Consider the following 12,220-nt stretch of genomic DNA (forward strand, 5'->3'; position numbering starts at 1 on the left):
GAGCACGTGGAAGGTGCGGCCCAGTGGGGACTTTGAGAAGTGTGGCTGCCAGTGGCGGTCTGGAGCCCAGTGCTTCCGTGGGACCTGCATCTGGAACTGGTTTGTGGCCAGGAAAGGAGCTTGCAGGGGTGAAGGGACACTGAGTGTGAAGCAGCTCTTCCATGGTGGTGGAGGTCAGGTGGCTGTGTGGCTTTCGGCTGGTTGCTTGACCTCTCTGTGCCTACACGGTCTCCTCGATACTGTGATGATACAAACAGTGCTGGTCTCCTAGAGCCCTCACAAGGATGAGCTAGTGACCACAGAGGAGGGTCACAGCGAGTGTTACCTACAGTCACCGGTGGCTGCGCAGAAGCTCTGACCCCGGGGGCTGGCTGAGCCCCTCCCTGCCATGCCCAGTGCAGGCCTGGTCCGCTGTCCTGCTGCCGGCCTCTGACCCCACCTCATGCGCTCCCACAGGGGCCGAGGAGGTGCTGCTGCTGGCCCGGCGGACAGACCTGCGGAGGATCTCGCTGGACACGCCAGACTTCACTGACATCGTGCTGCAGGTGGATGATATTCGACATGCCATTGCCATCGACTACGACCCGCTGGAGGGCTATGTCTACTGGACAGACGACGAGGTGCGGGCCATCCGCAGGGCGTACCTGGACGGGTCAGGGGCACAGACGCTGGTCAACACCGAGATCAACGACCCTGACGGCATCGCAGTCGACTGGGTGGCCCGCAACCTCTACTGGACGGACACGGGCACTGACCGCATCGAGGTGACACGTCTCAATGGCACCTCCCGCAAGATCCTGGTGTCCGAGGACCTGGACGAGCCCCGGGCCATTGTGCTGCACCCTGTGATGGGGTAAGCATGTTGGGGGGGGGGGTTGGACCTCCTACCTGGTGGGGGGCTGTAAGCCAGGCTGCCAGAAGTGAGAGATACTAGCGGTTCTGGAACTTTTGCTGGCATCAGAATGCCCCAGAGGTGGCTTGTTAAGATGTAGGTGTCTGGGCCCCTTCCCGGAGTTCTGATTCAGGAGGTCTGGGGCGGAGCCTGGGACCCTGAATTTCTCACAAGCTCCCCCCGGGGATGCTACTGCTGGTCCAGGGCCCAGACTTTGCGATGCTATGACGTCGTGTATGTGTGTACAGGGCCTGGAGAGCTGGGGGGAGTCATTGCTTTCCAGGGGCCTCACCCTTCTCACCTATGAAATGGAATGGTTCACCAGGGTGGTTTCTAGGCTGATGATGGGATGTACTTAACGACGTATGGGCTGGGCCTTTTCTGAGCATTGCACACAGTGAATCTTTACCTCCTCCTCTCTCCCCCGGAGGTGGGTACAGTTGTATAGTAGAGGAAGCTGAAGCCCAGAGAGGTTAAGGGACTCACCTAAGGTCACATAGCAGGATGCTGGGATCAGACCAGGCAGTGTGGCTCCAACTTTCCATTTTGGGACTCTGTGAAAACAGCTTGTCCATCGATGTAGGAGCCTTTCCGAGAACCTCTGCAGCTCAGAGCAAGGTAGCAGCCCCCTTCCTGGGGGCTCATGACCAAAAACAGGAGAGTGGCGGGGGGAGGAGGAAGAGTTGGAGCTCTTGGCGGGTGGAGCCGGGGCTGCAGGGGGAGCCTCTGGCCCTCCGTGCAGGATGCCGCGTGGTATCCCGGAGACAGCCTGGAGGAGGAGCTGGAAGGACAGAAGGGAGACCTGGGAGCTGTGCCTTGTGGGGACTAGCAGAGCCATAGCGGTTGTCACCATGGTCCCTGGCAGGGTCTGTCAGGTGCTACTCAGAGGCGCAGAACCCACAGTGACCCGCTCAAGGTGCCTGCTGGCAGAGCTGGGCCTCATGGCCTGTCTGCCTGTGGAGCCTGTGCTTTGTGCACAGGAGCCCTTCGGCTCTTTGAGGAAGGTTCTGCTCCACGTGGGCCCTCTGCCCATGGGTCTCCCAGCACATCTGCCGTCCACCCACCTACAGGTGAGGAGACGGGTCCCACCTGCCCTCTTCGAGTCCCAGGATGCCAGGTCATGAAGCCCATGCTGTGGGCACCCCCGTTTCCTATGGAGCCCCTGGTGCCGCATGTGGGGGGCTTGGCGCTCATGTGGGCAGGGAGCCAGCACTGCGTGAGCGCCCTTCAGGATAGGGAGAGCATGGTCCTCAGCCCTGGGCGTGTGGTGGGGACGGGACGGACAGCGTCAAGGACATGTGCTTTCTCTCCAGCCTCATGTACTGGACAGACTGGGGGGAGAACCCCAAAATCGAGCGCGCCAACCTGGATGGGCAGGAGCGGCACGTCCTGGTGAACACGTCCCTCGGGTGGCCCAACGGCTTGGCCCTGGACCTGCAGGAGGGAAAGCTGTACTGGGGAGACGCCAAGACGGACAAAATCGAGGTGAGTCCTCCCCGTCGGTGGGCGCTGGTTCCTGAAGCTGTTTGATGAAGGTTGTGCTGCCTGGCACAGCCCAGTGGGCCCAGAGCCCCTGGAGCCGTGATGTGTACCAGGCAGGCAGCGGACGGACGCCTTTGCTCTGCTGGGTTTTTTTTAAGATTTTATTTTTTTAGAGAAAGAGAGAGGGAGCGTGTGCACTCCTGTGTGTGTGTGTGTGTGTGTGTGTGTGTGTGCGAGCCAGGGGGCGGGCAGAGGGAGAGAGAATCCCAACAGTCCCCACACTGAGCACGGAGGCCGATGCGGGGCTTGGTCTCATGACCCTGAGATCGTGACCTGAGCCAAAATCAAGAGTGTCGGTTGCTTAACCAACAGAGCCACCCAGGTGTCCCTCGAAACACAAAATCTTAGTGAAAACTCACACGCACATGCCCACCACGCAGCGTAAGACAGAAAATCTTACCAACGTGGTGGCAGCCAGGTGACCACCATTCTGAATCTGGTGACGCGTTCCCAAGCGTTTTCTCTTGCCAGGTGGGCGTCTCCCGGAACGGTGCATCATCCTGTTCTGTGTGATTCCGTGTGATTAATTTAAGCGACGTCCAGATGTGTTCTTTGGCAACTTGCTCTTTGCTCGTAGGTGTACTTTTTGGAGGTGCTCTTGGGACAGTCGTTAGATTCGTCCCCATAGCAGGGAAGTCCCCAGTGTATGTGCCCGTCCTCGCTGTGGACTCCTCCCCTCAGTGCTGGTCACATTACTGCTATGGACCACCCCACCTGGGGGTAAACTTCGCTCCTCTCTTGGCTTTGGGGGGAGCCCCCCACCAGGCAGCTTGCCGGGGGAGGGCGGGAGCAAGGAGACCGACGTGCGCCTGGGTCGCAGGGTTTCCTGCCACGCTCCTGGAAGGGGACTCCGGGCTGGGTAGGTGCCTCTCCTGCCCAAGTTGCTGTCCGAGTGGCCAGTTCCTGCCGGATTCCCTACAGACGACCCTGTTGCCAAAGGGAGTTTCTCTCGAGCCTCTGAGCCTGAAGGCATGACCCTTGTTTCCCTTGGGATCAGCCAAGAAGGCCTCGCCCCATGGACCCCACCCATCCCTAGGAGCAGCTGGGGGCCTAGGGACGTGTGTTGGCTGACGCTGCCGGACAGGTAACAGGCATGGCTCCGTGTGCTCCCATGGTGGGGTGCTGCGGCCGTTTACTGTGGGAACACACGTGACCCATGATGGCTGTTTTAACCATTTTAAAGTGTGCCATTCAGCGGCCTTGCCCACGTTCACAGAGCTGAACCACAGCAGCCACCACCGCTGCCCCGTTCCAGAACGTTTCCGTCACCCGAGACCCTGTGCCCATTAAGCAGCCAGTCCTGGTCTCCCCCCGCCCCAGCCCCCAGCACCCACGGATCTCCTGCGGTCCCTGCGGTCCCGGCTGCCGCGGAGGTTTCATGCGAGTGTGGTCCTTCGGCGCGCAGCCTTCCCTGCCTGGCTTCTTCACGCAGCGTGTTGTTTTTGGAATTTGTCCACACGGTGGCACCTGTCTTCGTTTCGTCTCTGTGGCCGAGTTGTTTCCCGCTTTTGGCTGCCGCGAGCGAGGCTGTCAAGGGCACCACGAGCAAGTTTGTCTGCACCTGTTAGTTTCCGGGGAGCACACGGAGGAGCGGAACTGCTGGGCCACATGGGGGTTTTACGCGTGGCTCACAGACGCGCCGTCAGAGTGGTCCGCGGCGTGCCCGGCTCCGCGCTGTCTGTCCATGGCAGCGCGTCCACGTCCTTTATCCCGACCGTAGCCATCCTGCCGGGCGCGCTGGGGTTCCCCTGGCCTTGACTGGCATTTTCCCGATGACGGGTGAAAGGTTGTTTGTCCCCCAAGAGTATTTGGAGGTGTGTGGCATGGTCCCCATTCGTGGATGAGAAGCTGAGGTCCAGGGGGACGGTACCTTGCTCAAGGTCATGTGGCACATGGGTGGGTTTTGACTTTCCACTTTCAGAACCAATCCTCAGACAAAGCCCTAAGACAGCGTCAGGTTTCCAGACAGAATCTAAACGTTATCCTCTTGGTAACCGCTAAGTAGAAGGGACAGAAGTCAAGAGGCGTGAGGCTGCGGAGAGGTAGGAGCACGGTTTCAAGGGTTACCGACCAAGGAAGACGGTCCATCATGGTAGCGTGAGGAGAGGGAGGGCCCGGAGTCAGGGACGGAGTCTTCACCTGCACAGGCCACGCAGGCAGACCAGGAACGCACGCGCCGAGTGTGTTATCTGTTTGGAGCTAATCCCCGGAAAGTGTGAAGAGAGACGCTGCAGAATTAGAATTTGGGAATCTTTGATCAAGTGGACTTGGGAAATGCAGCTGTGTCGGTGTTCTCAAACTACATGCCTGAGGGTCCCTTTCTTTCCCCGCCTTGGCTCTGGTGCACACACTTTGGGAATGCCGACCCCGGCGGAGCCCATCGCTGCCGCCTCCCACACATCCAGGGCTGACCCTAGCTGCAGGGTTTGTGCCGGGCACCCCCCACCCCTGCCTCGGGGGCGGTGGGGGGATGCTGCTGACATGCATGGACGTGGAGACCGTCCTTCACGTAACCTCAGCGTGTCTTCTCCCCGCAGTGGGGATGCCCCAGGTGTGTCGTGCTGGCTTCTCGGACTCTAGCATTCTTTTCAGTGGGGACACACCCCAGACACAGGTGTGAACATTTTGGAGGTGGCCCAAGCATGCTAGGGGCCTTGTCTCCAAGTTCCTGCTGTGGCCTCTCGGCCCTCGCTCTGGGGTCCCGGAGTTTGCTGCGAGTGCCTGCGGAGTGCTGGCTCTGTTCCAGGTTCCTGGGCCAGCTCGGTATGTGTGCCTGACAGCTGTCCTCTGCTGTGCCCCTCAGGACCATGCTTTGAATCAGGCAACAGGCTTCGTGCTGACGGTCACGAAGGATCCCCGGGGCTTCCAGGGGAACCGCTGAGGGACCAGGGACTGTGTTTACTTTCCAGTTTCTAGGTGGGAGGGATGGTCCAGGGAGGAATAAACCAGGCTAGGGCAGCAACAGGACATGCTTCTAGCAGTGGTGATGTTTCCCAGAAATTATGCCCAGTGACAACGGAACAGTTGGGCCAGTGCTAAGGAGCCGGAGTGCTGGCCTCAGTCCTTCCTCGTGCGGCTGCCTTTGATGGGGAGGATGGATTTTGTGCAGCCTGGCTGTGCGCTCGGCCTGGCTCTGAACGCAGAGGGAAGGCTCTGGAAGAAAGGAACTGCAGACAGTGACAAACTGGCTGTCCCTTTGAAGAGGTAATCGGGCTCCCGTGTCCCGCCCACCAGGCCCCCCGAGAAGGACTTTATAGGGCAGCTGTGGCTAATCCCTGGATGAACCAGGAGGAGAACAAAGGTCTGGAAGGGCCGGACTAGTGACGCAGGGATTCATCTGGATGGCATTAGTGGCATGTGGATGCGACTTACGGGACAGGCCAAATTGCGGGCGAGTCTGGGCTGCCCTGCAGGTGGGCCCTCCTGCCGGCCTTGTCTGTGACAGCTGTCCTGCACGTCAGGTCCAGGCCAGCCCCTTGGCTGGCCTGCTAGCTGCCATTGTGACTGTTGGGAGTTGCGGGGTGGCTCCCCCTGGGGGGGCTGGCTCAGGCTGCTCCCTCTGGGCTCACTCTGGGAGGTGCCCCAACTTCCCTCCTGCAGGCTGGAGCCACGTGGGGTGGGTGGGGGCTGAGGTCCATGGACACAGCCCCTGATTCCCCTCTGTGTTCCCACAGCTGCCTCTGCTGCGTGTCCCACTCTCCTGGGCTAGGAATTCCCTGGGACACCTCCTAACCCATCTTCCCAAGTCTAGAGCCCTGGGGCCCAGCCCTCCCCATGACCCCAGCCATGCCCTCAGGACCGGCCTCCGATGTCCCCACGGCCACCATTGGTTGTGCACTCCCCTCCCCACCCTGTGGGTCTCCCCACCCCAAAAACACTTGCTCTCCTCCTCCGACCTGCCACAGGCCTTAGGTCTCGTGTCACAGGGGTCAGCCGGATTCATAAAAGCCCCTAGGACTTGCTGTCCCTGAGCTGTCTCTAACCAGTGGCCGCTGGGGCCCTACACTTCTCTGTCCGCTCTTGGCAGACGCTGGGCCCTTCCTGCCTCTGTCCCTGCTGCTTGGCAGACACCAGGCTCGTGACAGCCCAGCGTGGGCCCCTCTTCCCCCCCACCCTGGGCAGCTCCTTCCCTCCCAAGTGCCCTCCGAGTCCACGTGCCTAGCCGCCCCCGGCCCCCTCCCTCGGAAGCCCAGAGATCCCCCCGCCAAATGCCCTGGTCTCCTGCATGGGGACAACTCGCCTTCTCCAGAATGCTGACATCCCGGTTCCCACCTGGAGGCCGCATCTCCCGGCCAGAAGCCGCAGCGCCTTCAAGACCGGGCCAGTGCTCGTGCTCCGGATTGGCCGCCGGGTCCCCAGCACCATTATCGTCACCACCTCACTTGTTTGTCAGTCGGTCTCATCTCCCAGAGCAGACAGGAGCTTTCTCTCGGGTCTGGCTTGGGGTCGGCGGTCTCCGTGCTGCCGGTGGGCGGGGACTCAGGACACACCGGGTCTGTATGGAGAGCGCCCGCTCCCACACTCTCGCCGTGGCTCCCACACTCTCGCCGTGGCTCCCACACTCTCGCCGTGGCTCCCACACTCTCGCCGTGGCTCCCACACTCTCGCCGTGGCTCCCACACTCTCGCCGTGGCTCCCACACTCTCGCCGTGGCTCCCACTGGCCCCTTTCTCACGGTTGCTCAGCAGGTCCCTGGACAGAGCTGCCATCACGTCCCCCCAGCCCCCTCTGCACACCCTGGCGAGCACCTGTTCCTTCCACGGACGCCGCCCCACCTGGAAGAGCAGCAAGGGACAGACCTGTGGCCCCAATGGGGCGGACGTTCAAGAGGGGAGATAGACACGGGGGGGATGGGACAGCGGCAGCACATCGGAGGGACGTTGAGGAGAAGGGATGGGGCGTGGGGGGTGGGACGGCGTCCTAGCTCCCCGGACGGCGCCTGAGCTGATTTTCTAGCTGCGTGTGTCCCGAAGCCCTTCCTTCACAGACTTGTGCAGATCCTGTTGTCTTCTGCTTCCGGAGTAGAGGGAGGAATCGTGCCCCTTAGCAGTGCTGACAGGGACAAAGCGTTTAGACAGCCGGGTACACACACCGTGACGCCTGTCCCCGGAGGGTGGTTTCAGCCAATGCCTAGTTGAAGCGGGGACCGGTCCTGCCCCTTTGAAGTCCCGAGCTGTCTTTGTGACGCTCCATCCTCGGCTCTTTCCCCCCGGGGTTCTTGGACTCGTGGATGGACCAAGCCGAGGTCTCACAGGCCAACCCGGTCTCTTTAGCCTGTCTCTGTGGCAGGGGGTGTCACCTGCGTGGCTTGCCGCGGACTTGCTGCCTCACCCCCGAAAATCTGGGCTCTCTGGGGCCCCCTGCTGTCTCACCCTGGCCAGGGCAGTGGGAGCTGGTGGGTCCTGACCCTGACACCTGCCGACGGGCCGGCCCTGGGACAGAGCACCCGGTCCACACCGCCTGCGGGGCAGGCTGGCAGGCGGGCTGAGAAGCCACGACTGAGAAGTTATGCATTTATCTGTCTCCCTGCCCCGGACACGGACTGGGTCGGCGGAGGGGACTTCTGTCTGGCACATCCAAGGTAAATACTTGGGGGGGGGCGGTGGGGAGTGACGGCTGCCAGGCCAGGTGGCTGGGTGTCCCTCGTCCCCCAGGGAAGAAGGTAGAACGTAGGGCTTCTGGGCAACTGAGAGGTGTGTGTGTGCCCCCAAGTGCGTGTTTAAGATCTTGTTTATTACGTGGAACAAAATAACCAGGGCGGGGCGCCTGGGTGGCTCAGTGGGTTAAGCCGCTGCCTTCAGCTCAGGCCATGATCTCAGGGTCCTGGGATGGAGCCCTGCATCGGGCTCTCTGCTCAGCAGGGAGCCTGCTTCCCTTCCTCTCTCTCTGCCTGCCTCTCTGCCTACTTGTGATCTCTCTGTCAAATAAATAAGTAGAATATTTAAAAAAAAATAACCAGGACGGTTCTAATTTGGGGGGTTACGTCTGACTGATGGTGACTCCATCAGAAAACAGGAGTCTTTTCCCTTGAAACGTGCACTTTCAAACAGTTGGTCTTGGCCTCCTGTCTCTCGGCAGGGTGGCTTTCGGGGCCCACCACTTTGTGGGCCTCCCTGCAGACCCCCCGCGGGTGCTGCCCCTCAGAGTGCAGCTGAGGATGCGCTCCCTTGGGATCTGCTTGTCCCACCTCTCTGTGGCCCTCCTGCCCAGACCCGGGCACGGAACATGGAGTTGGCCCCGTGCAGGAGGACAGAAGCCAGAGTTCAGAGAGGGCAGCGCTGGCTCCAGGCACTCTTGGCGTCTGGCGTGAACATTCTTGACACAGCGTCTTGGTGAAATGTCTAGTTTCCTTTCCTGAAGATCATGGGCACAGGCGCTCCACTGTAGACCAGGGCTTAGACTCTACAGCCCATGGGCCGGCTTGCCCGTGTCTGCGCCGCTCTCACACGCAGGGCAGTTTTCACACTTTTTTTTTTTTTTTAAAGATTTTTTATTTATTTATTTGACAGAGAGAGATCACAAGTAGACAGAGAGGCAGGCAGAAAGAGAGAGAGAGAGGGAAGCAGGCTCCCCGCCGAGCAGAGAGCCCGATGCGGGACTCGATCCCAGGACCCCGAGATCATGACCCGAGCCGAAGGCAGCGGCTCAACCCACTGAGCCACCCAGGCGCCCCACTTTTTTTTTTTTAAGATTTTATTTATTTATTTGACAGACAGATCTCACAAATAGGCAGAGAGGCAGGCAGAGAGAGAGGAGGAAGCAGGCTCCCCGCAGAGCAGAGAGCCTGATGCGGGGCTTGATCCCAGGACCCTGGGATCACGACCCAAGTCGAAGGCAGAGGCCTTAACCCACTGAGTCACCCAGGCACCCCGGTTTTCACACTTTTAAATGATCGGGGGAAGAATTGAAAGAAAAACAGTATATCGTGATGCGTGAAAATGACACGAAATCCAAATTTCAGTGTCCACAGTTGTTTCTGTTTCTTGCGTGCACGATGCTGTGTCTGCGCACTCACAGCCTTGCTTGCTCACTTACATGCTCTCCGACGGGATGTGTTCCTGAGGGTACCATCTTCCTCTTCTCCCAACCTCACCTCCTCGGCCACGAGCCCAGGATGAGACCCCACGCGTGGGCAAGTTTTGTGTGGAGCCTTCTCTGAGGGCCGGTGCCCAAACCATTTGGAAGGCTTAGTCTCTCACCTGCCACTTGCTGCTAACCAGCGGGGCCGGCGTGGTGCCCTGGAGATGAGCATAGCGATTGGTACAACCTGAGCTCCTCCCTCCAGGTGAGGCAGGCAGCGCCCCCGCTCTGGGTACAAGGGCGTCCCCCAGTCTCACGTTCTGGCTTGAGGGTGCGTTGGAACCCCAGCGGGGAGCCGCTTCCAGGATCCATAGGGGGCCAGCACCTCCCACTTCTGTGTAAATTGCCCAGATGGGGGCCCGGGCGGGCGTTGTCTTTGTTTAAGTTGCCTGGACGAGGTCAGCTGCTCCCCTCAGTTGCAGGTGGAGACACTGAGGCCCCCAGGGCGCGGGGGCTTGCTGGGCCCCTCCTGGGTGACCTGGCAGTTTTGTCCTGTGCTGTCCTATGGCAGACAGACCCAAGTCTCTTCTGTTCAGCGTGAATCTGATCTGTCTTCTGTTCTCACCACCTGCAAAACAGAGTGTTTGTCGCTTTTCTGCGGAGCTGGAAACACAGTCTGGCTGCAGGGGGTCTGCTGGGACTTGTGTTGCTTTCATCCTGGCCCAAGAGCTGGAGAAGCTCGATGTTGTGTTTTATCAAGTGCTTTCAACATCAGCGGCTACAGGATCATCTGTCATCGGAATCCCATCTTACCCCGTTTGTGTGTTTCCGTCGGTTAAGGCGTTTTTATGTCTGATAGCAGTTTTTCCTTTGTGGCTTTTGTGGTTAATGCTTTTCATCAGCACTGGTTCTTCAAGAGAAAGAGATAGCTTTCATATCTCAGAGTAAAGGGCCACTGGTGTGGGGGCATTGAAAATCATCCGAGAGTTACGGGCTCAGACTCAGGTCCAGAAGGGCCCTCCGAGGCCATCTGGACCTGACCAAGCAAGACATCGGTCCACAGACCAGTGCGCGGTCTTGCCCAGGGCCCCGGGCGTGTTAGTAACGCAGCCTCTGGAAGCTCACGTCTGCGTTGAGCCTGTGATCTGACACCTTCTTGGCCCGCAGACATTGCTATCAGAGCCTGCCCCGGTCTGAGCCCTGCACCTCGGTCCTGCCCCTCGATCAGCAGCAGGAAGGGAGAGCACAGCTGTCTGCTTCGCCTGGCCCTCTCAGTGCCGTGTCTGTACCCAGGTAGGGGAGGCTGCGGGGAGAGCCCTGAGCCAGCCCCACCACTGAAAATGTCATTCGTCCAGCTCTGCCGGGAGCCACGGCCCCTGGCGTCATAGCATGGCCTCGAGGGGTGCAGGCAGAACGGAGCATCCTAGGCATTGGGCCTGTCCCCGTTCCGGCCGCTCAGGCCCGAGGCCAGTTCATACCTGTGTCTGCTGTCCCACAGGTGATCAACGTTGACGGGACGAAGAGGCGGACACTCCTGGAAGACAAGCTCCCCCACATTTTCGGGTTCACACTGCTGGGGGACTTCATCTACTGGACCGACTGGCAGCGTCGCAGCATCGAGCGCGTGCACAAGGTCAAGGCCAGCCGGGACGTCATCATCGACCAGCTGCCCGACCTGATGGGGCTGAAGGCTGTGAACGTGGCCAAGGCTATCGGTGAGTCTTCTCAGCCTCCAGCTGCGAGTGAGCCAAGCCGAGCGGCACCAGGAAGAAGCAATGGGCTTGCGGCTGCCCTTCAGTCCACGGGCACCCGTCCTGGGGATGGGCAGGGCAGGGTACGGTGAGATCTGGTGGAGGACACCTGGGAAGGGGCGTGGTGTCTCTGCCAGGGATATTGACTAGGTCATGGTTGTGGACGGGCGCTGTTGGCGCAGTTGTTACAGTCACGGCTGATGTTTGCCAAGTGTCTGCTGTGCGCTAGGCTCTGGCTAAGTGCTGTAATGCCCGGAGCAACCCCATACACTAATGACAGTATTGCCCCATTTGCCCTGTTAAGGAGGAGGGACGCATGGCCACGTTGCTGGTATGGCCGAGCTCGGGACTCACTCTGGGTCTGCCTCAACCTCGTCACTGGGGTGGGCTGTGATGGCTGTCCAGTGTGGCCAGGCTGGACCTTCAGATGCACACCTTGTTTGTTTGTTTTTTTAAGATTTTATTTATTCATTTGAGAGAGAGCATGAGGCGGCGGGGGGTGGCAGAGAAAGAGGGAGAGGGACCAGCAGACTCCCTGCTGAGCAGGGAGCCCGATGTGGGGCTCGATCCCAGGACCTCCAGATCATGACCAGAGCTGAAGTCAGATCCTTAACTGATGGAGCCACCCAGGCGCCCCAAACACACAGCTTTTTTTTTTTTTTAAGATTTTATTTATTTGGGGCGCCTGGGTGGCTCAGTGGGTTAAGCCGCTGCCTTCGGCTCAGGTCATGATCCCAGGTCCTGGGATCGAGCCCCACATCGGGCTTTCTGCTCAGCAGGGAGCTTGCTTCCTCCTCTCTCTCTGCCTGCCTCTCTGCTTACTTGTGATTTCTCTCTGTCAAATAAATAAATAAAAAATCTTTAAAAAAAAAAAAGATTTTATTTATTTATTTGACAGAGATCACAAGCAGGCAGAGAGAGAGAGGAGGAAGCAGGCTCCCTGCTGAGCAGAGAGCCCGATGTGGGGCTCGATCCCAGGACCCTGGGACCATGACCTGAGCCGCAGGCAGAGGCT

The 12,220-nt window shown here is 59.6% G+C and overlaps 1 protein-coding gene across 1 annotated transcript in view; it reads left to right on the forward strand.

The window, feature by feature from the left end:
- The window catches only part of LRP5 (LDL receptor related protein 5), a 98,485-nt gene that overhangs the window by 53,221 nt on the left and 33,044 nt on the right, over positions 1-12,220 (forward strand). Inside the window, exons 6-8 of the mRNA XM_047691076.1 lie at positions 457-853; positions 2,206-2,377; positions 10,953-11,169. Of these exons, the coding sequence (XP_047547032.1) occupies positions 457-853; positions 2,206-2,377; positions 10,953-11,169 (786 nt within the window). The remainder of the gene's footprint in view (positions 1-456; positions 854-2,205; positions 2,378-10,952; positions 11,170-12,220) is intronic.

Source organism: Lutra lutra, chromosome 10, assembly GCF_902655055.1.
Source record: "Lutra lutra chromosome 10, mLutLut1.2, whole genome shotgun sequence".
NCBI lineage: Eukaryota > Metazoa > Chordata > Mammalia > Carnivora > Mustelidae > Lutra > Lutra lutra.